This window comes from Prionailurus bengalensis, chromosome D3, assembly GCF_016509475.1.
Source record: "Prionailurus bengalensis isolate Pbe53 chromosome D3, Fcat_Pben_1.1_paternal_pri, whole genome shotgun sequence".
Taxonomy (NCBI): domain Eukaryota; kingdom Metazoa; phylum Chordata; class Mammalia; order Carnivora; family Felidae; genus Prionailurus; species Prionailurus bengalensis.
In genome coordinates this window covers 1,590,688-1,616,837 of record NC_057356.1, presented here as the reverse complement: position 1 = coordinate 1,616,837, position 26,150 = coordinate 1,590,688, and the positions used below count along the sequence as shown (strand labels likewise).

At 62.9% G+C, this 26,150-nt stretch overlaps 1 protein-coding gene and 1 long non-coding RNA gene across 3 annotated transcripts in view; one reads left to right on the top strand and one right to left on the bottom strand.

The window, feature by feature from the left end:
* Positions 1 to 24,135, top strand: part of ADGRD1 (adhesion G protein-coupled receptor D1) — a 125,436-nt gene extending 101,301 nt beyond the window's left edge. For both annotated transcript variants that reach the window (XM_043557278.1, XM_043557279.1), the window contains 8 exons: positions 457 to 610; positions 5,150 to 5,216; positions 6,639 to 6,705; positions 16,416 to 16,507; positions 18,206 to 18,332; positions 19,612 to 19,653; positions 20,789 to 20,881; positions 22,088 to 24,135. In XM_043557278.1, the coding sequence (XP_043413213.1) occupies positions 457 to 610; positions 5,150 to 5,216; positions 6,639 to 6,705; positions 16,416 to 16,507; positions 18,206 to 18,332; positions 19,612 to 19,653; positions 20,789 to 20,881; positions 22,088 to 22,183 (738 nt within the window). In that variant the 3' untranslated portion in view covers positions 22,184 to 24,135. The remainder of the gene's footprint in view (positions 1 to 456; positions 611 to 5,149; positions 5,217 to 6,638; positions 6,706 to 16,415; positions 16,508 to 18,205; positions 18,333 to 19,611; positions 19,654 to 20,788; positions 20,882 to 22,087) is intronic.
* Positions 431 to 2,120, bottom strand: LOC122470110. Its single transcript, XR_006293832.1, has 3 exons — positions 1,190 to 2,120; positions 795 to 837; positions 431 to 539 (listed from the first exon to the last, which is right to left on the bottom strand). It is a non-coding gene; the product is annotated as an uncharacterized LOC122470110 (long non-coding RNA).
* Positions 24,136 to 26,150: the final 2,015 nt, after the last annotated feature.

The following is a 26,150-nucleotide window of genomic DNA, read 5'->3' as shown; positions in this document are numbered from 1 at the left end:
GGACACGGGCATGGGATCGGGGCGCCCCCGCTGCGGCCTAAACCGGTCGGGGTTGCTGGTCCAGCTCGGGTACCCGCTCACAGCCGCCGGCCCACGTGGCTGACAAGCCGCAGGCTCGCGCTTCAGCTCCTGGATGGCTCCGCCCATTCCCCAGAGCCCACCCCATTGGCCGGTCTGCTCACGTGTCCGCCTCCAGCCAATCGTGCTGCACGCTCGTGTTTATGCTGATTGGCCGCGCCTGATCGCCCGCCCTCTCCTGAACCAATCGATGTGCGGGAGTCACCCGCCCCAACCCTAAAGCGGGGGGGGGGGGGGGGGAGGGGGGGGCTAGAAAGGGAGCCAGGACCCCGCCCCGCTCTGCCTCGCCAGGAAATGAGGGCACGTGAGCAGCAGATGTTCCGGAATTGGACGCAGGAACCGCCAGAGCGATGTCCGCTTGTGTGTCTTCGCTCCCAGGTCCCCTGCCAGGTGCTGGCCGTGCTCCTGCACTACTTCTTCCTGAGTGCCTTTGCCTGGATGCTGGTGGAAGGGTTGCATCTCTACAGCATGGTGATCAAGGTCTTTGGCTCAGAGGACAGCAAGCATCTCTACTACTATGGGATAGGATGGGGTAGGTGGGGATGGAATGGAATGGGGCAGGTGGGGATAGGGGGCAGGTGTGTGGAGTACAGGGGGACGGGATGGGGAGGCGGGGATAGGAGGGGCAGGTGGGGATATGGGGCAGGTGGGGGAGGCGGGGATAGGAGGGGGAGGCAGGAGTAGGTTGGGTATGATTTCATCTTCACATGACACACCTCTAAGAAGCCAGATGCTCTTAGACTTGAGTTTCCCCATGCTCTGTTCAAAAAAAAAAAAAAAAAAAACCCGTTCCCACAGAGCGTGCTTGGAGTTCTCTGTGCTAATGGCCTGTATCCCCTGCACCTGGGAAGAGTTCCCGCGGCTCTGGAGCTAGGGCAGGGACCGTGTCTCATTCCTCTTGGACTGGCACCTCAGCATTAGAGCGGGGCCCCGGGAGGGGGGACAGCCTCTAATGCCGGCCTGCCTCTCGTAGCACAGAGCCTCTGCCCTGCGAGTGCCCTGAGGGGAGGGCAGTCAGGGCCCGGTGTCCTCAGCCAGGCCCAGCAGGGACATGCACACCGGACGTGGCGGCTGGATGGAGAAAGGGAGGTCTGGTCGCTGCTGCTCTTACCTGGAGTAGAGTTTCTGCAGGAGACACGCAGGCGGCCCACCCCTGTGACACAGTGTAGCTCTCGATGGGCCCGGGGACAGGGAGCAAGTCGTCTTCTTACCAAGACTTAGTAGGTTTTCTTGAAGAAGGTTTTCCCAGTTTGTTGTATGCTCTTAGGAAAACGCACAGAGTCGTTTGGTGGTTGTGGGATTTTTAGGCTACTTTTCACCAGTTAGGATTGTCTCCCCGAAGGGCAGGTCTGTGGAGCAGCTCATGGCTTCATTCCGGAAGCCTCCTCCCCACTGACTGGACTCAGTGAACTTCCTTGTTGCCCACCCCATCCCGAGGAGTCCCTGCTTCCTGCCGGAGTCTGCGTAGAGCGGGCTGTGTCACTGACACCTGGCGTTCTTGCATTTGCTAGAAACGTTCACCGACTGTTAGGGACCTACTTGCTACTTGTTCCTGGTTTTCTTCCCATGGATTTAGTTTTCACAGTCCTCATTGTGCAAGGAGAAGAGAAACATGTTTATTTTGTGCTGGGAGCTGCTTGATGGGATGTGTTTGGGGGGTGGTGGACGAACACTCTGTACCCTCACGGCTTCCGCAGCCACCTCCCAGCTGCTGGGGCCACGCAGGGAGCCGGGCCGGGATGTCCCACGCCCCCTCCGTGAGCGCCCCCAGAGCCTGTGCCCACCCTGGGCTCTTATTCGGGCTGCAGGATTAGAGGAAAAAATAAATTATTTTTACCCGTATTTAAAAATTGAGAGATTTCATATAAATCATAGAGATCTTTAGAAAAGTGAGGTAATCTGGGAATCCCGAGTTTATAATCTTGTGTGACGGCATTGTCTGGGCCTGTGTCATTTCTCATACTGATGTAGTCCCTGCGGGTCCTTGAGCGAGCGGCCCCTGATGGAGGCTGTCTGCAGAGAGAGCCCTGGGCAGGGATCCCGCAGCCTGCGGCCTCTGTCTCCCGTCAGCTTTTCCCTCGCTGATTTCCTCAGGGCTTGCGAGCTGCAACTCTGGTTCTGATTGGGGTAGAGTTAGCTTTGGGCTGCAGTAAAGACAGTCTGCGGGCAGCGGGGCTCCCTCTGCCTTCAGTTCCTAATTAAGAAGGAGCCGGAGGCTGACCCGGGGCACGGGGACACCTTGCTGCAGGAGCGCCCCTCTGACAGAGGCTTCTTCCCACGGCGTCCGCCCTGGTCTTGAATCCCTGGGGACTGTGTTTCAAAGCCAAGTGGGGGGTGGCGCTGTTGAATCGAGAGCATACCTTGAGGTTCTGTTAGATGTCAGGCCCTTACAAGTTAGGACTTGTAAGGTGAGTGAACTGTAATCTGTCCCCCAAGCATCCCTGTGGGAGCAGGAGGAGATTATGATAACCGTGTGCAAGTTTACTTATCTGTGCAGCAGACGTACCTCTGAGTACACAGAAGTGACAGACGTGCAGCTTGCTTTCTTTTTCTCTGTTACAACTTAATGTCTTTGGTGAGTTCCTGCTCATCTGGGGCACACACTTAATCGTAGTTAATTCTGGGCCCCACTTGCCCTTGGTTGATCTGGAGCTCCAGGAGCTGGCGCGGTGCTGAGGTGCAGGTACACGGCCAGGGCAGGACAGGCGCAGGACCGCAGGTGCACGGGCCGGGTCGCCGAGCAGCGCCCGGCTCTCCTTGCCAGAAAGCCGCATGCCTTTACCTCCCGTTTCCGCTCCGTATCCCTAGCGGCCACGACAGTGGGAGGGGCAGTGCCCGTGGCAGTCCCGGGGGGTGGAGGGGTCGCGGCCTAGAGCTGGTGCTGGTTGCTGGGAGAGAAAAGCGGACGTGGAGGGGCATCACACCGAAAATTAACTTCTCGGTCCAGAGAGGCGCATGTCACTTCTATCCACAACCCGTGGCCCAAAATGAACCTGGTGGCCCCAACGGCCTTGGGGCGACGTGTGCGAAACCTCCACACGCCCAGAGAAGTATCCAGAAGTCCGTGGCAGATGGCACCGGGGACCCAGGCAGAAAGGCAGACCACTTGTCTCCTGGCTTCCTCTGCCTTTCTTTGTGAGACCTTCTCCCTCAGCTCTTTGCTTGTCCTGGCTGGTAGCTCCCTCCACCCCTCCCTGGGGAATCAGGGGGCCCGCCGAAGGTCACCTCTGAAGGTCGCCACATTCCAAAGAGGGTGCGTCTACAACTCCGTGAGGTAAACATCCATGCGGCAGGGCCGGAGGAACCCCGGATTGTCCGCAGAAGCCCGTCATGACCCTGCACGGTTACCGGGATTCGAGTTTCTGGTGATGGCAACAGCAGAGGGGGAGCCCGAGTGGCTTAATGACAGCACACGGATTGTAGGGATCGGCCTTACGTGTGGCCGCATCACATGGGGTCCTCACAACAGCCTGGTGACCCGGGTGCTCTCATGTGCATTTCCACAGTGAGACGGTGGAGGCTCCGCGAGGGTCAGGCGCTTCCTTGAGGCCACACAGCGGGTCTGGGGCGGCCCCGGGAACAGAGCCAGGCATCCCGTGGCCCCAGAGCCCAAGACTTGCCTGCTGGCTGTCTCCTCACCCTCGTTCTCCCGCCTCTGAACACACACACTCAGCCAGGTGCCGGGCTCCTGCCGCGTGCCTCAGAGGCCACAGAGAGTGGGGGACCCTCTTCTCGGACAGACCCTCTGTCACTGCCCCAGGGGGCGGCCCCTGCCGGATGGAGGGCGATGTGGGAAGAAACGGCGAGGGAGCCGCCAGCATCGCCTTTGGGATCATGGAATGGTGTATGCAGAAAATGCACCTGTCACTCATCCGTTTCACTTCAGGCAGCAAAGGGATGCCAACCACTGCCGTGGGCCGGACCAGGGGCGGGAGGGTGCGGGCCGCGGCTCAGAGTGAAGGCCTCGGCCACCCACTTTGAAAATACCTCTCCAGAAGCACCTGCGGTCCTTGCCGCACCTTCCGGAACCTGCCGGGATGGGGCCCCGTGCCCGCTTGCTGTCCTGTGGACCCAGAGAAAAGACGCCGGCACCCGCCCTTCCTCAGCAAGGTGGGGCGCCGCGTGGCTGGTGGTGCCTCGGGTCAGTGCCTCCTCGCCATCTCGGGTGCCACGTGATCTTCCCACACCAGGTGAGCCGGGCGGCGAGGATGCCCTGTGTCGCGTGTGGACACCGAGGCCCCAGGGAAAACAGCCCCTGGTGCGCCGTCTCCTGTCACGTGGTCCGGGGGCCGCCCAGCCGGGAGCCGCGACCCACGGCACCAGGGCCCAGCTCGCCCGTGGAGCACGCAGGTGTGACGGAGGGCCACGGTGAGGGCTCCTCTGTGGGCCGGGTGGCTCTCCCGGACGTTGTGGAACACATTTGGACTGCTTAGACATCAGAACAGTGGCTCAGAGCTAGGACAGACCTGCAGGAACTCCTATTCCGGGACGCTGTTCGAGACTGAAATCAGAAGGGCAGGGAGGCCGCCGCTGTGAGCGCCGGGCAGAGCTGGGGCACACTTCCCTCTCCTTCCTCTGGGGCCCCGGAGGCTCAGCGCAGGCAGGTGGGTCCCCGTGTGTGGCCGCCACCGCCAGCCTCCATTCTGGGAACAAGCAAGGTGCAGCCCTCCTTGTCGGCAGCCCTCCCTGTCTGGCGCCCTGGGAAAGCCGGCCAGCGGGTGGGTGGATCCTTCGCCGCCCTTGCCCTTGGCCCACCCTTCGGGGCAGGGGTGGGGCTGCTGTGCGGGTGTCTGTCGACAGAGGCCCCGGGATGCGCCGCTCTTCTGCCAGCCAGAGCCGGTCCTTTTCAGAAACAGGCTTGGATTCGTAAGGGACGCGATTCAGAGTTCACGTGTGCGTGTGTGCGCACCTGAGTGTGAGTTAGCCCTTGGCTTAGACTGAGGCTCCCGGAGGCGGGGGCAGCGCCGCCTCTGAGCACGTAGCTCTCGCTCCTTCCGTGCACCGGGCGCAGACGAATGAGGACTCGCTGAACAAAGGAGGCCGAGACATTTCCTGCGCTCGCTTTCCACAGGTTTTCCTCTCGTCATTTGCGTCATTTCCATATCGTTTGCCATGAACAGTTACGGAACAAATAACAAGTAAGTGACGGGGTTGGGGGGGGGGGTGGCTCCTGGCATGTGGCAGGGCTTTCACAGGAAAGGCCCCTGTGTGAGGCCCCAGGCCGTGGCTCTGTACGGGGCTGGCCTCCCCAGGCCCTGAAGTAAGGGCGACCCCAGCTGCGCCCCCCGCATTGTCCTCCCCCCCCCCCCCCCCCCCCCGCCCCAGCAGAGGCTTGATGGCGGGGCGGGGCTCACCGGCTTTCCTGAGAGGACAGGGACGCATAGAGCTCTGCAAGGACATGTGGGGAGGTGCTCTGTTTGCAGTCGCCCCTGTCCCGTCCCGGGCGGCCATGCACCTTGCAGGGGGCCGCTCAGGCTTGCTGTGCATTTCGCGGAAATGCTGCCTCCGCACGGCAGGTGTGAACGAGCACTCACAGGGGCCGTGTCCTGTCTCAGGGAAGCCCTGTGTCCTGGAACGGGGGCAGAGGCTCCCGGGAGTGGGCGTGGGTCACCTGACCCCTCTGGGCCTCAGTTTTCTCATCTGGGTGTGGGAGTCATCGTGGCTCCTCCTGTGAGGGTGTCAGGGATGCACACCTGGGGTTTGGTGTGCCGGGGGCCCCCCGTGCCACCCAATGAGCGGGATGGAGGGAGTGAACGAGGCCGCCTGCGGGGACATCCACACCGGGTGGGGTGAGGACCGTGCCGTGCACGTGCCTGACCCTGGCCAGTGGGCAGGGCCCCCGGGGCTGTCCCCGGATCTGGGAGTAGCCTCTCCCGGGGAACCCCAGGCTCTTGGCCATCCCGATGCTCCGGAAAGAAACGAAGTTACGGGGAGGCTATTACTTGCCTGAGTTCCTGGAGTCCCACGTTGGAAGCCTGGAGGGATCCCCCGTCCTGGACCTGGACGCTGCATCCCACATCAGGCTTCTCTAGAAATGCGAGCACTTGCTGGGATCCCCGGGGACCTTTTCTCTCAGGGGCGCTGCAGGGAGGTGTGACCTACCCTTAGCTAGGAGCAGAGGGGAATGGTCAGGACCACGTCACCTCATGACTCCTCAACGCTCTTATCCCTTGCAGAAGGCACAAATTAGGTCAGTATTTGAAATGCTCTCAGCCCTTGCTGAAGGTCAGTTTTATTTTTCATAGCAAAGTTAAAACTTATTTTGGTTTTTGGCCAGACTCTGCAGAGGTGGTGATTTTTCTTACTGAGAGGCCCGTAAAAGCCACCTTTTCCCTGAGGTGGTCTGCACACCTGGAACGTTCACCCCGAGAATGAGAGGCACGAGGTCATCATGGGTAGCACGCAGAGACATCAGCCGGGGTTAACTGTTACTCTGGCTGCTCAGATTGACCCCTGAGCGGAAAAACGTCCTGCCTTAGCAGCTGCCCCCGGTGGAGGTGCCCGGCGCCCCGGGGCACAGGAACAGTGGTGTGGAGGTAACGCTCTGCTTCCGTCCACAGCTGCTGGCTCTCCATCACGAGCGGCGCCGTCTGGGCCTTCGTGGCCCCTGCCCTGTCCATCATTGTGGTAAGTCCCGCCGCTGGGTGTGAGGGCCCCCGTCTGCAACCTGTCGCAGCCCCGGGGCGTGCAGCCCGGGACCCCTGTCCCCAGATGGCTGGCCGGGAGGCGCAGGTGCGTGCAGCCTGCCAGGGTCGGTGTGCACCGCGGGGTCTTTCCCTGAGGGTTCTCGCCCACGCCCTGTCCTCGCGGCCCCAGCAGGGACCTTAGTGTGCGCCTCGGGAGCGCGGGATCCTGGGGGACAGAGAACGCGACCCGAGGGGCTGGTGATGTCGCAGGCAGGCGCGCTGGCCGCTCTGCCTGGCCCGGGCTCAAGGGAGGCTGCTGCACGCACGCAGCACGCACGGGTGCTCTCACCTCCGGCCAGGTGGCTCCATCCTCAGGTGGGATGCCCTGAGGTCCTGGGACTTCACGGAATTACAAAAACAGCTTTTGTGTTTCTTGCCATTGTTCTTCCTACATTTCCCACAAAAGTCTCTGGCACTTCTGATGCATCTGGCTCGAATGTTGCAGATCGTGGGCCCCTCGCCGTGCCTGGGGAGGGAGTTCTCTAACTGGCCAGTCCCCACAGGGGCTAGAAGATAGAGTATTCTGATTGGCCGGTCCCCACTGGGGCTAGAGGAGTAGAGTGTGCTCTGATTGGCAGGCCTGGGTCACCTCTCTAACCCTGGGGGTGGAGCTGGGTTTCAACCTTCCCCGGAAGCATGCAGACTCCGGGTGGGGGAGGAAGTGCCCCGAGAAAGTCCGGGTGCGGTTCCCAGAGGAGGGGCAGCGCACGCATGGGATGGGACCGTTGCAGTGTCACGGGGTTCCCTTCGGTGTGGGGATGTCCCGGGTGCCCCTGCACCCCGCAGGTGTGCGGCCCCATCTGGTTGGGGCCCCGCTTCTTCCCGACTGGGGGATGCCAGGGGTGGCATTGGCCGCTCTTGGCTAAGTCCCCGTGGTGCCTCAAAGGAGGGTTCCGGAGTGCCCTCGCACGTGGTTTCCCACAAAGTTAGGGTTAGTAGTAGGGGTGCAGGCGGACGCAGCGTCTGTCCCTTCAGGTGTCACCAGGCTTTTACGTCACGTCTCTCTTGCCCCTGAAGTAGCTGTCTGACAGATGCCGCTTCCTGCTTCGTGGAGGGCAAGCCAGGGTACTGGCGTGGGTGGGGTGAGCGGCGTGGCAAGTCCTGGCCCCAGAGGGCATCGGTGTTGGTGGGTGTCGTCATCATCATCGTCCTCCTCCCTCTTCACCTTGGTCCTCCCCTCCTCCCTCCTCTCCTTGGTCCTCCCCTCTGCCCTCCTCCCCTTGGTCCTCCCCCTCTCCTCCCTCTGCCCTCCCCTCCTCCCCTTGTTTCTTCTGTCTTTCCCCATGGTCCACCCCTCCTCCCTCCTCCGAACTTGTTCCTCCCCTCCGCCCTCCTCCCCTTGGTTGTCCCCTCCTCCCCTTGGCTCTCGCCTCCTCCCTCCTACCTTGTTCCTCCCCTCCTCCCTCCTCCCCTATGGTCCTCCCCTCGCCCTCTTTCTCCTCCTCCTCTTTTTCCTGCCCTCCCCCTTCTCCCCAGAGACGCAAAGCAGGTTGAACCCCCATAAGTAGAAAAGGCTCAGCCATGGGCAGTGCAGGGGGTCAGGTGCCCAGTGACGTCAGCCGGAGCCTGCTGCTCGCTCCGGGGTCCGTTGCCTTGGCGCTGGCTGCACCTGAGGCAGGCTTTCCCTGGCGGAGACAGGCAGAGTCAGCTCCTCGCGCATCCCGCAGGTCTGTGATGGGGCGGAGGGGGGAGAAGCTGTTCCCAGTGGTCCCAGGAAGTCCCGGGACACGCTCTGATTGGCTGCTAGGGGTCACGTGTCTGTCCCAGAGCCAGTCACTGAGGAGGCGGATGATCGGCCAGGCCAGTGTCACGTGACCGCTCGGGGGGCCAGAGCTGGGGGTTCCCCAGAAAGCCGCGGGGGGGGGGGGGGGGGGGGGGGCCTGTGCTCTGGCACCCTGGCCACTACCTGGGTGTGTATCTGGTGCGAGGCCTGCTTGGGGACGGGCGTCTCCGTCTCTGCCGCCCCATCTGGGTGTCGGCCCACGTGGGCAGGGCGCTGATGTCAGGAAGGGGTGGTCCGCAGGGGCCTCCCCACATCCTTGCTGCCCACCCCGCGCTAACCCAGTGTGTCATCTCCACGGCCCCACGTGGGACCCCAGATGCACACTCCACACGCCCCGCGGGCCAAGAACCTGGGACACGTTTTCCCCGTGTACCTTCGCCCCAGGGCCCCAGGCTGTGTGCTGACTCACACTTGTACGCTCCCCACTGGGACCCTAGGACACTCTGCAGAGCACCCCCACCCAGGACCCCAGGACATGCTCTCTGTGTGCACCCCCCACAGGGACCCCAGGACACGCTCTCCACGGGCACCCCTTCTGCTGGGCCCCCGGGATGTGTTCTCCACACACCCCAGGGTGGTCACGAGGCCGTGGTGCTGCCCGTGAGCTGCTGCCTTTGAAGGGTGTGGAGTCCTGCCTTGGTTGGGGGGGGGGGGTGCCTCCTGGACTCCTGTCCCTCATTGTCCTCGTTCATTGCTTCCCCATCTGTCATCCCAGCCGACCGTCTGAGGACAGGTCACCCCTGCGGGCAGTCAGCGGGGCCTGCTCCCCACTGCACCCCTGCACGGGGCATGGGTCCCCTGAATCCCCCGCCCCTCTCCCCAGCGGCTCCTCTTAAAGCTCGGCTGGCCTCGTCCCGGGCTCCTGGGCACCAAAGAGGCCGTGGGCCCCGGTGGGTGATTGGACGTGAACGTGAGGGAAGAGGCCGGCGAACGTTCTGCAGAAGCCGCTCGGAAGCGGGGCCGCGTCTTCTCGGAGGAGGCTTTCCAGAGGGACGAGATGAGGGATGCCAGTGTGGCGTCACTGACGTCCGTGGTGAGAGGGACAGCGGGTGGTGCTGGCCCCACACACGAGCCGTGTCCTTGCGCAGGATCAATTTGGCTGTGTCTCCTGCCAGGTGACACGTGCTTGGGGTCAGCCCGGCGATGGGGGTGATTTCCTTCCCTTGTGCAGCCCTGAGAGTCTCCGAGGTCCTCCCTGGCCACGGGGCCTGAGCCTCTGTGCTAGAGGAGAGGCAGCGGAGGCCCCGGCTGTGGCCTGCGCGCTGAGCTGTGTGGGCCCAGCAGGGCTCTGCGGGGAGGGCTGGGTGACAGGGCGGTGGGGGCCCCTCCCGGGGTGATGCCCCTGCAGCCCTGGCCGCGCCCCGGGGGCTGGCCTGGACCCGGCTCCTGCTCTCTGGCCATGGGCACATTTGGCCTGTGGGGGCAGGGGCTCGGAGGGCGGGAGGGGAGTGAGGCCAGGTGTTTACCCGCAGGCTCCTTTTTTAAAAATGTTTATTTTTAAGAGAGAGAACAAGTGTGAGCAGGGGAGGGGCAGAGAGAGGGGGACAGAGGATCCGAAGCAGGCAGAGTCACACGCGGGGCTCAAACTCATGCACCGTGAAATCACGACCTGACCTGAAGTTGGACACTCGACCGACGGAGCCCACCGGGCACTCTGCCCTCAGGCTCCTTGTGCAGGACTGTGGGCGGCCAGGGCTGCCCCATCCTCCGTAGGCCATGTCCTGGCCACAGCCCCTGGCCACGGCCTCGTCCACAGCCCCGGCGCTCCCTGGGTCACTCCGCAAGTGCAGAGACCCAATGGTCTCTGCTCCTTGGGTGCTGACCCACATGTGAACGCCCATCCCCATCCCCTCGGCCCTTCTGTGTCCAGGAGGGGTAGTCCTCCCCAGGAGTGCCTGTCCCCGCCACGGCCCTGCAGCTCTGCCCACCAGCCCACAGATCTGTCCCGTGGAAGTTGTCGGAACGGAGGTACCAGGCACGTGCTGGCTGCCGTCTCCCCAGAATCCTCCAGGCACACGCCTAGGCTGGCCTTTCCCCAGGGGAACGACAAGGGTGTGGGGGGCGCAGGGTCAGGGAGACCATGTGGGAAGATGTTGCTGAGACCCCAGCATGTAGGGGTGAAGACCCTGCCTCAGGCGGGGCCTGGGAAGAAGAGAGGGGTAGGTTTGAGGCCCATTCTGGGGAGTCCGGGACAACAAGGAGGCGGACAGATTGTTCTGGTGCCGAGCGTGGGGCTGACGGAGACCACGAAGGCTCGTGTTCTTCACAGGGCTTGCGGGGACAGGCTCTGAGGGCGAGCGTGCCCACAGAAACGCCCTGTGTGGCCCACCCCTTGAGTTGGCCTGACGGTTTTGTTGTTGTCGTATTTAAATTTGAATTCAGGGCTCCCCTCAAATGGCCGGGTCCGTGGCGAGACCAGAGTAACCCAGTAACATCGCCCCCCACCGGTGTTCTGGGGCCGACAGCGAACCCGCTGGCGGGCAGGGCGGGCGGGACCCCGGTGCAGCTCCCCCCACTGCCGGCTCAGAGCCCCGTCCCGGTGATCCCTGGCCCCCACGGCCCAGCCGCCGCCCTGGGAGGCTGAGCCACCGTCTGGGGACGGACCGTGGGCAGAAGAGCTTCCTCCGGGGAGAGGAGCCCAGAGGAGCCCGATCCGGCGTAGAACCCAGCAGGGTGGGGCGTGCACGTCCAGGGCGGATCTCACACCTGCTCTGTACAGGAAGTCTCCTTCCAGGAGGGGCCGAGAGGTCAGGAAGGGACGGGGTTGGGGATCGGAGCGCCCCTCCTCTCATTAACAGGGAGCTCAGAGGTGGCCCATGTTCCCCTGTTAACTGATTTTATTTTAGCTGCAGGAGGTGATGTGTCCATGTGTGATGGAGCCTTCAAATCCAGGGGCTGTCCCCTGTTTCCGATGCTATCCCTTGTCCCAGGGGCTGTCCCCTAACCCTAGGGTTGTCCCCAGGGCTGTCCCTTGTCCCCAGGGCTCTGTGAGGCTCGGCTGCGGTCACTTTACCAGAGTAAATCACTTTAGGGGATTACAGGGCTTCAGTCGGATCCTGTGTTCTCTCTCTCGCTCTCTGGGGTCCGGGAGGACAATTCACCTGCTCAGCGCGAAGGTAGAAACAGGCTCAGAACAGACTCCAGGCCCCTTGGTAACTGAGCCCCCCCCGGGTCAGAGCATGGACATGGCAGGGGGGGTGGTGGTTTGAAGGAACGTTAATGACAAGGGTGAAGAAGGAAGTAGCTGAACGTGTGAGCACCACGTGCCCTGTTCTGTGTCCGCACCGACCTCCACCCTGAAGGCCCAGGCGGGAGTGGCCCCCCCTCCCAGATGTTTCCGGCTGATCTGAGGTTTTTTTTTTTGTTTTTTTTTTTAAATTTTTTTTTTCAACGTTTATTTATTTTTGGGACAGAGAGAGACAGAGCATGAATGGGGGAGGGGCAGAGAGAGAGGGAGACACAGAATCAGAAACAGGCTTCAGGCTCTGAGCCATCAGCCCAGAGCCTGACGCGGGGCTCGAACTCACGGACCGCGAGATCGTGACCTGGGTGAAGTCGGACGCTTAACCGACTGCGCCACCCAGGCGCCCCTCGGCTGATCTGAGTTTTAACGTGACTTTGGTCAGTGACAGCTGGGGACCCGGAGGAGCACCCACCGCGGCATGGGGTCCAGTACCGGGTGCCAGCATCCCAGGTCCCCAGGCTGGCTGGAGCCACCGTTACCATTCCTGAGGGGGCGTCAGCTCCTGGCCCCGTCCAGTCCCCCCTCTGGATGTCAGCCATAAACCCTCGGGGGCAGCAGTCCTCAAACTTGTCACATGATGGAATTATTGGTTCCCACCTGAGCCCCACCTTTTGGCTTTACTGGACCTGGCCCTTTCCCAGCTCGCAGGCGATCCCACTGGGGAGGCGGCTTGAGGACCGCGGTGCTCCGGGGGGACATAGGAGAACCCTGGGGCCAGGCGGGAGGAGGCGCGAGCTGAGAAGGGGTTCGGTGATTTCATAGCCAAGCGTAGGGGTCCACTGACCGTGGCCAGTGTGGCCCACTGTCCACTCTTAACGGACCGTCTTGTGGGTACGCAGCCACTGCCGCGTACTTACAAGCGTCTGTGGTGGTTTTTGTGCTACAGCAGCCGAGTTGTGTACCGGGACCGTCTGGCCCACAAAGCTGAACATCCTGTTTGGCCCGTCACAGAAAAAGCACGTGGACGGACTCAGGGCCAGGGGCTGCAGCGGGGGGTCCTGCCCGCTCTGTCGGGCCTCACACTGGCCTGGCTCTTGGGGGTGCCTCTTATCCCCTCAGAGGACCCCTGCTTGTGTGCCGGGAGTCATGTCCCCATTTTCTCAGATGCCGTCCGCCTCACTTCCCGACCCTGCCCGTGTGGGGCGTGCAGTGCTCTCTGGGTGCACACTCACGGGAGTACATGCTCGGGAAAGAGGTCTGGCTGGGGCCGGGCGCCGGTCTGGGGAGGATGGTCCGTGCCGTTCTGGTGATGTTGGCCCCAGCGGGACTTTGGGGGACAGTGAAGGGTCACCGGGGCCTGCCGGGCCTCGAGCTGGGGAAGAAAGGGCAGAAGTGAGCCCCTTGCAGTAACAGCCGGCCAGGTCACTGCACAAACGTCCTGATGAGGAAGCGACGTGGATGCCACTCCCTGAATGACTCCAGTTAGGTTCTGTGCAGGCTCACAGGGTCAGCAGGCTTTGCAGAAGCTGTCGACCCCCAATGGCAGGGACCCCGGGGGTGACAGGGTCACCTTTGCCTGCATCCCCCAGGGGCTTCTTCAGTGCAGGCTCCATGGGGCAAGGGCCTCCAGTTTTGGGGACAATCTCGGGAGTTCTGGGACCTCCTCCTCTGAGAAGCCAGGGTGGTCCTGTCTACGTAGAGGCACAGATATAGAGGGCGACAGCGACAGTCACAGATGCCCAGACGCAGAGGTCCACAGGGACAAAGGTCGATGCACACAGTGGTATCTTCTGTATGTCTACATGTGATGGTTTCCCCGTGAGTCGTGGTATATGTCCCGACAGCGTCTCACAAGGCCAAGGAACAGGACGCGGTGCAGGCCCCAGAGCCCTGTCCTGGGCTTCCCCCCACCCCCGCCATCAGTGGTCACATGACCTGCAGTGCACATCCCGCCCCCATCTAGTTTGCTAAGACGCGGCCCGTGAATTATTCCTCCGGCGTCTGTTGGCTGTTGTCACCCAGAGGTGCTTGGCTGATGAAACACCCGCTCTCGTGGTGCACGTGCCTCACCCCAGGGCCTCTCCCGACGGCGACCAGCACCAACCAGGATGAGTGGCCAGGGCCAGGGGGAGGCCCACTTCTGTTTGGGATGTTCCTGAAACACGAGGTGTTTTTGTCTCAAACCCGCAGCCTCCCCCTGAGTGAACGGGTCGCAGGGTTGGGGGTCAGCGCCTCCTGACTGTCCCGGCAGATGGGACTGTCCTATGGAGGCCAGGAGAGTGCTTGCCAGATGAAAGCACACAGACCCAGGCAGGGAGAGAGCCCGGGAGGGGGGGGAAACAAACCCCAGAGAAATCTCTGGAGAGACGGACGTGATGACAAATTGTAGCCAGGAATGCCGGTGGCTTAACCGTTGCTGCCACGCTTCTTTCTGGGTCTTCATACAGAGCCAGCAGGTGACAGAGGGCTTGAAATCCCATCAGTCACCAGTGTGTGGCCCCCACTTCCCACAGTGGGGGGGGGAGTCACGTGAGCTCGTCCAGTGGCGGGGGCGGGGTGAGGCTCCCGCTCGTGCAGTGCCGGTTGACGAGAAGTCACTTGACTTAGGAATTGTACCACACGTGCTGAGGAAGCTTGATGTGTCCGGACCGTCTGCCCCCATCTCCCTCCGCTCCCGTTTCCGCCGCCTCCAGCAGACAAGCCCGCCGACTGCTTGTGCCTCCTCGGGGCCTTCCGCGGATGCCGGCGAACGTGAACGTGTGCTCGCCGTCCGGGGCCCGTTCCTCACCGTGTCTGTTGGCCTCTGGCTTTAGCAGCGTGGCGGGGGGGGTGGGGGGGGGGGTGGGGAGAGGCTGCAGAACCGGCGGGCTGTGACCCCCAGACCCGCGGCCTGCTCCAGACAGGCAGGTGGTTTCCAGCCTCTTGTTGTTCCAGACCAGGCCTCGGTTTGGCCCAGGGGTCGAGGAACCCAGGACGTAAATTCGCAGAGTGGATGGGGCCGGGCTTGCAGGGTGTCAGACGGGACCAGGGTGAGCCTCCCCTCGAAACGCACGCAAAGCCCTGCCAGAATCGTACACGTAAGAACACAAACGGTTCAGAATTCAGAACTCTAGGTTTTACCGAAGGCATAAAGCTGAAAAGCAATCATTCAAGAGAACCGAGTCCCGCGGTTTAACGCGGGCTCCTGGCCTCCCTGCCCTCGCGCCGCTGGGAGAGGCAGGGGCGCTGCCCGCTGATCTCAGAGCGGAAACTGCTGAGGCGGTCACTGCATCTCTGTGGCCCTTTCTCCACGTGGCTGAGTGTGGTTCCTTGTGGTCCTAACACGATTAGCCGGGGAGGAGGGGTGGAGGGCTCTGCCGGTGGCGAACTCACATCGTTGACCTCTTTCGTCCTCCCTGACCCTGGGCGACTCTGTTAGGGTCCTCGTCGTGCAGGCGACAGATGAGGGCGAGTGACGTGCGTCTGCAGCCGGGAGCCGGGCCGCCCGGGGTTGAGGTGTCGGTGAAGACACAGCCAGGCTGCGTGTGGCACTTGAGCCTTCTTGGCGGGGTGTAGTGGTACAGGCCGGGGCCCCTCCCGGCCCCCAGCACGGAGCCCTGGAGGCCGGGCGGCCAGGCCGGGAGGAGGCTGACAGCGGAGAAGGAGTGGGGAAGCACTGAACTCTGGGGGAGTGGCTGCGAGGCCCCGGGCGTAAGGTGGTGTCAGCAGTGGAGCCTGAGGAAGGCCTGAGGCCGGAGCCCCCGTTAGGAGGCCTCGGAGGCAGGTGCCGGGGCTGGGAACGCAGACCTGCCCGTGGGGATGGCCGCCAGGGTGGGAGGCCTGAGCCCCTGCCTGCAGTTCTGCGCACCAGGCCGGGGTGGGGAGGGCCGCCTTGCCTGTGAGGTCGGCCGGTGAGGCCTTGTCCTTGCCCGTGGTCAGGCCTGACCGTGCACGTAGGGTTTGGGCCTGGAGCAGGACTCCTGGGAGAACTTGTCGTTGACCTCCGGGTTTTGCAGAGGGAGGAGAGAGGTCCCGGCCACAGCACGGGCCTGGATCCTGCAGTAGCAGAAGGAAATCCTGGCTCTCGCTCCCCCTTGCCGCCTCCTGCCTTGCCAGGTTCGCTCAGCGCCCTGCAGAGCTGCTCGGGAGGGGACAGGTTGTGCCTGAGGCTCTGCAGAGACCTCCTCAGCACCCCTGCCCGACAGTCCCCAAGGGGAGCCTCCCAGCAGGTGCCTAGCCAGGAGGCAGATGCGCTGTGGCCTCCAAGGATCACTCCAAGGCCGCTGGCCTGGGTGGGGCCAGGAAGTGAAAGTGGCAGGTGCCTTTATGGGTGCGAGTTCTTATCTCTTCAATGATCCGTTGGCGCTGTGGGCGTTGTGACGGTTTCTCATCAGATGGGGAAACTGAGGTTCCAAGGGCATGAGCGCATCACGTGGGGTCCCACACAGCAAGCAATGCTGAAATGAGGTTTGAACCCCAGGCCTTCCCTTGCTGTGCGCCTGGGGGCAGAATGGGCTGGGTGGCTGCCCTGTCTCGGCACAGACGTGGGCTCCCAGAGGTGCTCGTCCGTGTGCCAAGTGGAGGTAAACGCTCAGGGACCCATGTGGGTTACGTTTCTGCAGTGACGCCACCTGCTCGCTCAGAGCGAGGGGGGTGGGGTGGGATCGGGACCCTCACCTTGGCTCCCGTTGCTCCCCTTGTGCAGGTGAACGTCGGCATCCTCGTGGCCGTGACCAGGGTCATTTCACAGATCAGCGCTGACAACTACAAGATCCATGGGGACCCTAGTGCCTTCAAGTAAGCTGGACTCTGGGCCATCGCTGGTGGTCTCGGCCACACGCAGCTGCCCGCAGGTAGCGGGCGGGGGGCACTGGGGAGCCCTGGGCTCACATCCTTGCTTGCCTGTTATGTAGCTCCTCTGACCAGGCCCAGCCTCACTGCCCCATATGTGAAAGATGGGGGCTACTGGGTGCTATCTGGGGACAGACAGCTCCACCCCAAGGGTAAGAGGCCACCTGCGGGGGCGAAGGAGGAAGATTGCAGGTTCCGTCCTGCCTCGGCCCTGCCAGCAGCCCCCGGCTCTCCCGTCTGTAAAGGGCTGTCGCACAGAGGAAACTCCTCTGGGTGCAGCTGCCTGAGGTGCTCCCGGGCTGGTCCGTCTGCAGGAGGAGCAGGTGTCTCTGGGGAGGGACTCCACCCCCTCCCCCCGCTCCTTCCGCACGTGACAAGGGGACCCCGACAGCCCTGGCCCAGTTAACAAGAGGCCTCAGTGAGCTTCAACTGGAAATACTCTCCCCAAAATCTTCTGTTTTGATGTTTCAATTTTTAAGAGAAAGCCAGCACGTTTTGAGACCCATTTCTCACAGCCACTCCTCTCAAATATGGGTTTTCCAGGATCTGAAGATGAAGCTTAAGTGGTCCGTGATGGTCTGTTCCCAGATTCGAGGGTTTTAACTGCAGTGACTTTAAGAAAACCTGTGGCTGCAGCTTCCCCGGCAGCTGACCTGTGTGAACCGTCCTTGGCTTTCAGGGTTTGTGGCCGGGAGCTGCCAGGGCAGGGATCTCGGGCATCCGACCGGGAGGCTCAGTGTGGCCGTGTCGCACCTCCTCCCGGAGCTGCTGGACGCGTGTGAGGCACCTGTGCCTGCTCGTGCGTTTGTCCGTCACTCACTCACTCGTTCAGTCAGGGGTCACGTCCCGAGAGCCCACCAGGCCCTGGTGCGGTGCCGCGCTCTGGGGTCGCGGGGATGAGGCCCCAGCCCAGCCATGGGGGAGCTCGCGGTCTAGCGAGGAAGCGGACGTGTGGTCACCGTGCCCAGTTATGAGGTGCAGGCAGCTGCCGAACTGAGCGCACAGTTCACGTCTGTCTCCGGGCTGCCCGCTGAGGCCCTGGGACAGAAGCCCCGGTGTGCAAAGCTGGCTGTTTCAGAGGTCGGGGAGACAGTGCACTATGTCGGGACACCTTGGGGTGAGACGGTCCGGCTGGCGCTCAGTGGGCGCTGACTCCGTGCAAGCTCCACCCCGGGCTTGTAGACGCGGGAGGGACCACGTGTCTTCATCACGGAGCCCACATTCCGAGAAGGAGCCTGCGAGGCTGATGCGGGGTGTGCCTCCCACCCCGCTGGGTCCTCCCGGCCGGGGCCTGGCGCTGCTCTCCGCCATGGGTGCCCAGGATCGGCGTTCCCATCGGATCGGGGAGGTCAGCAAGGGCGCCCAGAGGGCGTGCCGGCTGCCGGGTGCGGAGCGCCGGCTGCAGGGGAGCCGTAGGGGAGCTGCCGGCTGGGTGGGGATCCCATCTCAGGTCCCGAGAGGTCAGCTCCTCACCCAAGATTACCCGCTGGGCGGAGCCCAGGCCCGGCTCCCAGCAGGGCCGTGTCCGCTCCCGCTCAGAGGCCTCTGGTCGAGAGGCCGGTCCCTCAGACCCCCGTCACCTACCCACCCCCGTCACCTACGCACCCCCGCCAGAGTGGCCGCGTCCATCCACCTCTCTCTTAGGTTGACGGCGAAAGCTGTGGCCGTGCTGCTGCCCATTCTGGGAACCTCGTGGGTCTTCGGCGTGCTCGCTGTCAACAGCCAGGCCGTGGTCTTCCAGTACATGTTTGCCGTTCTCAACTCCTTGCAGGTGAGAGCCTGCGGACTCCCGGGGGAGGCCGGCCGCCACGTGAGCGGATGTGCACGGCAGGCTGCCACCGGGGAGGGAGGAAGGCCCCCTCTCTGTTCTTGCCACACCCCCTGGGGGCCCACGGCGTGAGCCTGCCCCGCGGTCGGGCACAGAGGCGTCGATGGGGCACACGCCAGGCGCCCAGCACACGGGGCCTGCGGGGTCGCCACCCAGTTCATCCCGCTGGTGGCTGGGACTGGCGGGAGGCACACTCAGGCCTGAGAGGGAAGACGGCAGCCTGCGGGCAGCTCTGGAAAGGGGGCCGGGCGTGGGGAGGCGGCGACGGCGTGTATCTCGGGTCTGGGTTCACACGTGTCCCCCGCGTGGACGGGCAGGGAAGGGTCAGCAGCCTGGAAACCCGAGACTTAGGGTGCTCAACCTGCGTCCCCAGACACACAGCCCCCCCAAAGGAAGGGTGGAAATGGGTGCCCACCGCCACCCACAGCCCACATGGCTGAGCCGAAGGCTGAATCCTGGCAACCGCAAGCACGGCCCACCGGCCCTCACTGTGCAGTCCACACTGCGTCCGGGTCTTCCTGACCGGGGACCGCGTCTCACGGACGAGCGTCAGGCTTCTAATTTGTAACAAGCTTCCACCCATCGTCTCCCTGTGGTTGTTCACAGAAGAACGTGTCCGGTTTGGCTGGCTGTAGCCCTTACACGCCCTGGGTCCTGGGCCACCTCCCTCCGCTCTGGATCCCGGCTTCCTCCCCCATTCAGCGAGAACGGGCCCCAGTAACGGGGCTGCTTCAGCGCTGAATGAGATGACTCGTGTGAGGTGTCGCCTAGCGCTGGACACGTAGCAGCTGTCTCCGGGGCTTGGGGGACATCCTCATTCTCGTGCCTGTTTCGTTGTTATCGTCGTGCTGAGATGAGGACACCGGGGCTCAGTTTAAGGAATTGTCTGATGTCCCTGCCGTTGTCCTTTCCCAGCATTTCTGCTCTTTCCCGGGTCCACCCTGTCTGGGAGTGCACCTCTGTAGACGCCTTCGCCCAAACAGCGAAGTCACGCTGGTGCCCGCCTCTAGGTTAGATTTCAGGGTGGGACCCGGGACGCCCCTCCATCCTCGGGGGCTCCAAACCGTAGCGTCAGGATTGGCACACAGCTCACCTACAGGCTTCCTGGCACTGAGCCGTGCCAGGACCTCTCCAGAGCCCATGTGGCCTTGGGAGGAAGCCCTGGAAAGTGCCGCGATAAAACGCAAGGGCCCTAATCCTGTGTTCTCCCCTTCCTCCCCAGGGGTTTTTCATCTTCCTTTTCCATTGTCTCCTGAATTCAGAGGTACGTCTACCCTACTTCCTGATGATACGAAGCAGGCTATTCATTTCTGAAAGGGCACGGGGCGCAGGAACCGTCTTGCGCCGTCAGGCCGGTGTCTGGGAACGTAACCCTGGATTGGCTTTGGTAGGGGCGACAAGTTGTGTGCAGTGGGGCTGCTTTCCGTCAGCCCTTCTCTCGACTTCTGGCTGCTGAGCAACACTCAGCGTCCCCCTCCTGGCGTCAGGCGGGCCCTGCCGGCTCTGCGGAGGGCAGGGGGGATGGGGACAGTGGAGGCAGCCGAACTGTACGCCCTGGACCTGCTCGCTGCTGCCTGGCGCGTCAGGGACATTAAGATGCAGGTGGCCTCCCAGCAGTCCTCCCCGAACGCATCTGGGGTGTAAGGAGGAGGCCTCGAGACCACGGGGTTTGGGGGGACTGTGTCACAGGCCCTCCACAGGCCCTGGGGCAGCTGGGGGGGCTCGTTCTCAGTACGGCGTGGGCGTCGCACCTGCCGTGCACTTGGCCTCGGGGAGGGGAGAGGCTCCAGGCCTTGTCCCTCAGGATCCGTACTTGTACTAGGCAGAGGTCCCACCCCACCTGGGTGCTCCGCAGAGGGTCCGTTTGTACACGGCTGGGTCAGGCAGCGAGGGAGGGGAGCTGGGGGAGGGGCGGGGGGGTCGCTGAGGATGATGGTGACCGGTGGGGGAGGGCTCACACGATTGCCAAGACCGGGGAGCAGCCCGGCAGAGCCCGAAACTGCGGTCCACCAGGTGGGAAGGCCACGCGCCGCCTGCCCTGCGTCTGTTGGCTTTTCGTCTCCGTTGTTTCTGCTGCCGTCACACTCTGCCCCCTCCACCACTCCTTGTTGAGTGTGTCCCGTGCCCCGTGCAGAACCGTGACGAGGCCGGCAGGGGCCAGGCCGGATCCAGCTCTCTCCCTGTGCGGCCCTGGCACGGTGATGGGGACAAGGTCCGCAGCTGCCAGATGAGGCAGTGAGTCTGGACCCGATGCTTCCAGACCCTGCCCGTGCCCTGCAGCTGGTGTCCCGGGGCTCTCTTTCGGCACGAATTCCTAGGGACCTCTGAGAAAGATCTCTTGCTGTTGCTGTTCCCACCACTGAAATTGCTCCTAACCAATCCGCCGTCTGCCTTCGAAGGTGAGGGCCGCCTTCAAGCACAAAACCAAGGTCTGGACCCTGACGAGTAGCTCCAACCGCAACACTAACGCGAAGCCCTTCAGCTCTGACATCGTAAGTGCCACGCGCCGTCCCGTCTGCGCCCCCGCTTCTCGCTTGGATCCTGTCCCGAGCACCTGCACCCCTACCGCGTGGACCCGCAGGCTCGTCTGCTGCGCTGTCCCTGTTACCTGGAAAGCCGAGGCGGCTTCCGGCTGCGCTGAGCTCACCAGGCCTCTGCCCTCGCGGGCCTCTGAGACCCAGAGCCCCCGGCGCGCCTCTCGTCCCTTCCCCGAGCCTGTTCTCGGCAGGGCCACGTCGTGCGGGTGGCTGCCCGTGCGGGTCGTGGCGGCGAGGCCCGGGCACCGGCGGTTCTTGCTCAGCCTGCTCACACCTGACGTGGCCTGCAGGCTGCGTGGGCTCTGGGTGACGTGATGCCCACAGCGGGGTCCTCCGTCCTGGTGGTGTCACGCGACCTTCTCTCCTGCCCGTTTCCCCGGGGGCAGTGCTTCTGTGTCGCGTCAGGAGGACAGAAGGATCAGCTGACCAGGAGGCGGGCCCCGGGCATTCTGCTGGTGTCCCAGGGAGGCAGGACGGTCACCAGGCACAGCCCAGCCATCAGGGGTCTCCTTCCTCTGCAGACGCCCAAGAACCGGGGTCTTGGCTCTCGGGGCTCTCGACAAGCCCGTCCTCTCAACACCGGGCTCCTTCGCCTCCCGCGGAGGTGCAGGCAGGGCCACCGGGCGCCTGGGGCACACGTCGGGCCTTCTCATGGCGCCACCACCTCCGAGCTGAGCTCAGGGGTCCCGTCCTCGGGAAGAGCCTCCCGGGTGGTGCGGAGTAACGGCACCCCCGGTGCGGTGTTGCGCTGCCCCCGTCTGCACCGTTTTGCTTATTTGTGCGAGCGTCACGTTGTCTGCCTCCCACGGGGTGCACACCCCCGGGAACAAGGACCTGGTTGGCTCTGCTCGCTGCCGTGACCCCGCAGCCTCCGGCAGCAGCGAGGTGTGCTCGGTAAACGCACGTGGAGAGCGCAGGGCCGGGCGGGCGCGCGGCAGAGGGCGCACGCCAGCCCCCAGACGCAGGGCCGAGGAGCCCGGGCGGAAGGCGGAGAGCAGTGTGGCCTCGGAGTTCAGGGTCCTCTTCCTCGGGGAGCACGGGGGCCCGGCGGGTTCGAGGGGAGCCTCACGCGGCTTTCCGGCCCGGCGGTTCCGCGCCCGCCGGGACTGGTTTCCCATCGTGGGGCAGGGTCTTCTCAGCTCACTCCTTTGTGGTTTGCAGATGAACGGGACCCGGCCGGGCACAGTGTCCACCAGGCTCAGCCCCTGGGACAAGAGCAGCCAATCTGCACACCGTGTGGACCTGTCTACCGTGTGAGCAGGGAGGCTGCAGCCGCCGTCCTGCTGCTCAGAACACACCCGCACACGAACCACGAGAAGCCCTTGCCTTCACCACGAGACCCTCTCCTCGCTGCTGTCTGGATGTGGGGGTCGTGGCCCCCGGGACAGGCTTCCTTGCCTCCCACCCGCCCCGTGTGACAGAGCCCACCGCCGGTCCCGCAGCCCTCCCGGCTCTGGTCCTCCTGTGGCCGAGCGACTGTCCCCCGGGGCACCTGCCGTGGGCGCACAGGCCCCAGGGCCTGCCGCACCAGGAGGGCGGGTTAGCCTGGGAGCCACGGTGGGGCCTCGGGACCAAAGGGGAGGGTCCCGCGGGGAAACCCCCAGAGGGTCAGGCGGAGGCGGACGGGCCGTGTGGGCAGCGTGAGAAATGTCCTCGACCTGCTGAATCAGCCGCAACAAGCTCCGAGGAGCCAGCGCCAGCTGGGGGGGCCCCTCACGCTCCGGCCATGCCACCCCTGCCAGGCCTCTGCGGGGCCGGGGCTTTGGGCTGGGGTCTCTGGCCGCTCAGGCCCGGCCGCGGGCGAAGAGCCAGGTGGGCCGCTGCTGGGAGTGCTCCGGTCCCTCTCAAGGTCGGTCTTGACGTGGGCCGCGCCGTGAGCACCCGAGCCTTCCCCGCGCCCACGGCCCCCGGGAGCTGGCTGCCGGCCTGCGGTTGGCTTCCCGTGGCCCGGCTTCCCGGCTTCCCGGAGCTGCTTCCTGGTCACTCACAGACCCTTGTCTGTGTTTAATGGGCAGACGCGGTGGAGGGTGGTGCGGCAGGTTCCGCGTTGCTGCGATGGCAACCACACCTCGCCGCCCGCACGGCCACCCGAGCCACGGACCCGGGGACGGTGGCCTGACAGTGGCCGGGTCTTCCTGTTGATGTTGCTTTGCAGACTGGGACTCGGCCCCGTAGGAGATGGGAGCGACCCTTACCCCTCCACGCGCGGGCAGGGTCCTTGACCCTAGATGTGAACCCAGACGCCACCGAATATTCGGAAGCAGGCTGTGACCACTGGCTGTGACCGTGGCGTCAGCACTAAGGGTCTGTGAGATGCGTGGTGAGAAGTTCAAACCCGTAGCTGATACTGGAAAATCTTCCTGCAAAACTGTGACCGTGGTAGCATTAAGCCCTTCCCGCCCCATGCGCCCACTGGGTCTCGGAGTGAATTTTCTCCATGGTTCTGTGGACCTTCTCCATCTTGGTCGGGTGCCTTCCTAGTGTAACGCGCCCCCGTCACGGTGGGCGCAGCAGTCACCCGCAGGCGTCTCCCGCGTGGGGAGGGGCTGGACACAGAGCCACGTGTCGACCGCAGGGAATCTTTGTTCTTCCGTCCCAGTGAGGCCCCGGGCGCAGCAGCGACTCGGCACAGGGTGACGATGTCCATTACCTTCTGTGCAGCCCCTGGGGACGGGCTGGGGTGTCGACCGCCACAGAGACCCCGTGTGTAGTGAGAAGTCCGAGCGTGCCCAGCCCCTGCCCAGGCTTCTCCTCATGACTCCAGAAACCAGATCGCTTGTAACTCAAGGGCATCCTTGTCAGGCCCGTGAGCACCTAGAAGTGAGAACACTGTATCCTGAGGTCTACACTTGGATTTTTGTTTCTTTTGTTTCTGGTGAAGCAAATCAAGTAAGGAACCGTCTTCACTTTAGATGGATTTCTTTTGTTTTAAACTCAGCATATTCGCTCTACATAGCTAATCTATCAAGGGAAGTAATGAACAAATTTTTATTTCTAATGAAGGAAAGCAGTGCACTTTATTTATAGGCTATAGATTTCGGCTTCTTGCGGTGCTTTATTATCTACACGTAATTTGGCCAAAGATAAGAAATTGGAAAGGACAATGTGTTTAGAGTAGTTTATGGCTCAGGAAAGACGATGGATGCCACTGAGGAGTGAAAATATGTTGTAATTTTTATGAAATAAAATCTTAATGTCCTTAAGATGAAGTGTGGTCCTAAGGTCTTTTGCTTGTGGGAGATGAGCGGGACTGAGTCTCATGACAGAAATCTGTAGAGAGACACGTGGGTGAAATCTTGCCCTGGGATTCACTCACCGGTTACTTATTCAGTGCCTACTGTGTACTGTGTGCCCGGCACGTCCTAGCTCTGGGGACACTGTGGTGGATGACATCCCGGGGCTCTTGGGAGCCTCCCTCCCGAGGGCGGGCCGGGGGGACAAGCCACGGCCACGGGGCAGGGGGTGGGGGGGCAGCGGGGAGAGGGTCCGTGCAGCCCCGTGTAGACGTGTGCTGGGTGTGGGAGCTCCGGCCACCGCCGGCCGCCCGGCCCCGCGCATTCGCTTTCCCACAGTGTTTGCAGGGATGACAGACGTACCTCACTCGGTCCTACGTCGTATCTGCTGCACAGCCATCCGCTTTTAAACTTCTCAACCACCTTCCGTATCGCTGTGTCGCGTTCATAATTACAGTTGTAATGGGTATGCATAAAACATCCAATTACATGCAGCGTTTTACCAGATCCTTGAATTATCTTAGGATTTCCACGCTTCGGTGTTCTATGCGGTTTATATGCGTGTGACGTTACTGTTTTGATAGACTTTCTGTCTTCCTACACTAGGTAGGTGCGTCAGTAGATGGAAACTGATGTCTTTGATGTTCTGCTTATGGCTTTTTTTTCTTATCTTGATTGTTTTCCGGGTTAAAATTTCACAGTTGGGTTTCTGCGTCAAGACGGAAATAATTCTGTGGCTCTTGAAACGTTTTTCCAGATTGTTACCAAGACAGGTACCGGCTCAGCGCTCAACACCAGTGACAAGTTATTGATGACTCTTTTTTTTTTTCCAAATATTTTACCAGCAAGGCGTGTTTGTCGTCAGTATTTTTGTTGCCAGTTTAATACGTGTGAACGTGTCCTAACCTGCATCTCTCTGGTCCCTGCTGAGAGCTTTTCACGAGCCTTTACTTCCTTTCCCTCCTCCCGGAAGGGAGCTGATAATTGGGAACACACAGGGCGAGTAAAGTCACGTATTTGCCGTGTAACTGTCTCACTTGGGTGCTGGGCGTCCCTGTCCCAGCCTCCTGTGGGGGTTGTGCCCTGTGACGGACACTGCCCCGGGCACCACAGAGGCCTCCTGCTCTCGGACTGAGCTCAGCCCGCGGCCATCCTGAAAACGCCTGGCTGCTTCTTGGGGCACCGCATCCACGCGGTGGGCACGCTTCCCGCTCACACCACCTGCCCTGATAGGGAGGCAGGTGCGGTGGGTGGGCCGAGGGCCCCCCCGAGGCGGCTCCAAGGAGGCTCTCGTGGCCCCCTGGTCACACCTCCTCCCGCGGGAGCCCCAGAGGCGTCGCGCAGCGGCCTCCTCGTACTCACGCGGCTCCCGTGGAGCCCGCCCCCGCAGGTCTATCTGGCTGGGCGCAGATCGGCCTTGACAGCATCTCCCGCCACGTTTAGGCGGTTCGGCCGTGAGGGCTGAGGTCGAGGGACGTGGGGGTGCTCCGTTCACAGCGCGGGACCGTTCCCTACTTTTAGAAAACAGTTTTGTGCGTTTTTGTCGGGGGATGGTTGACGTACAGCACCCTGTCGGCTTCAGGTGCCGATCACGAAGTTTGATGCTCGTGCGCGGTGTGAAGCGGTCCCCGCGACGAGCCTGCGCCGACGTCACCTGACACGGTTGCAGACGACGCGACGAGGTGTCAATGGCCGTGCGTGAAAACACCCGCCACGCGGTCTGTTCCGCCCGGGACCGCTCCGTTTTGCGAGTGGGGTTTGTACCCCCCGACCCCCTCACCCACTGCACTGCCCCCCGCTCCTGCCCCCAGCAGCCAGCAGTCCACTCCGCTTCTGCGCGTCGGCCTTCCCCTATTCTCCACGTGCGGGAGGTCGTGCAGCCTCTGTCTTCCTCCGCCCGACTTCCCGGCGCACGACTCCCTCCTGGCTCTCCGGGTCGTCCCAGATGGCCAGCACCCCAGTGTGTGCACCACCTTTTCTCTCTCCACTCT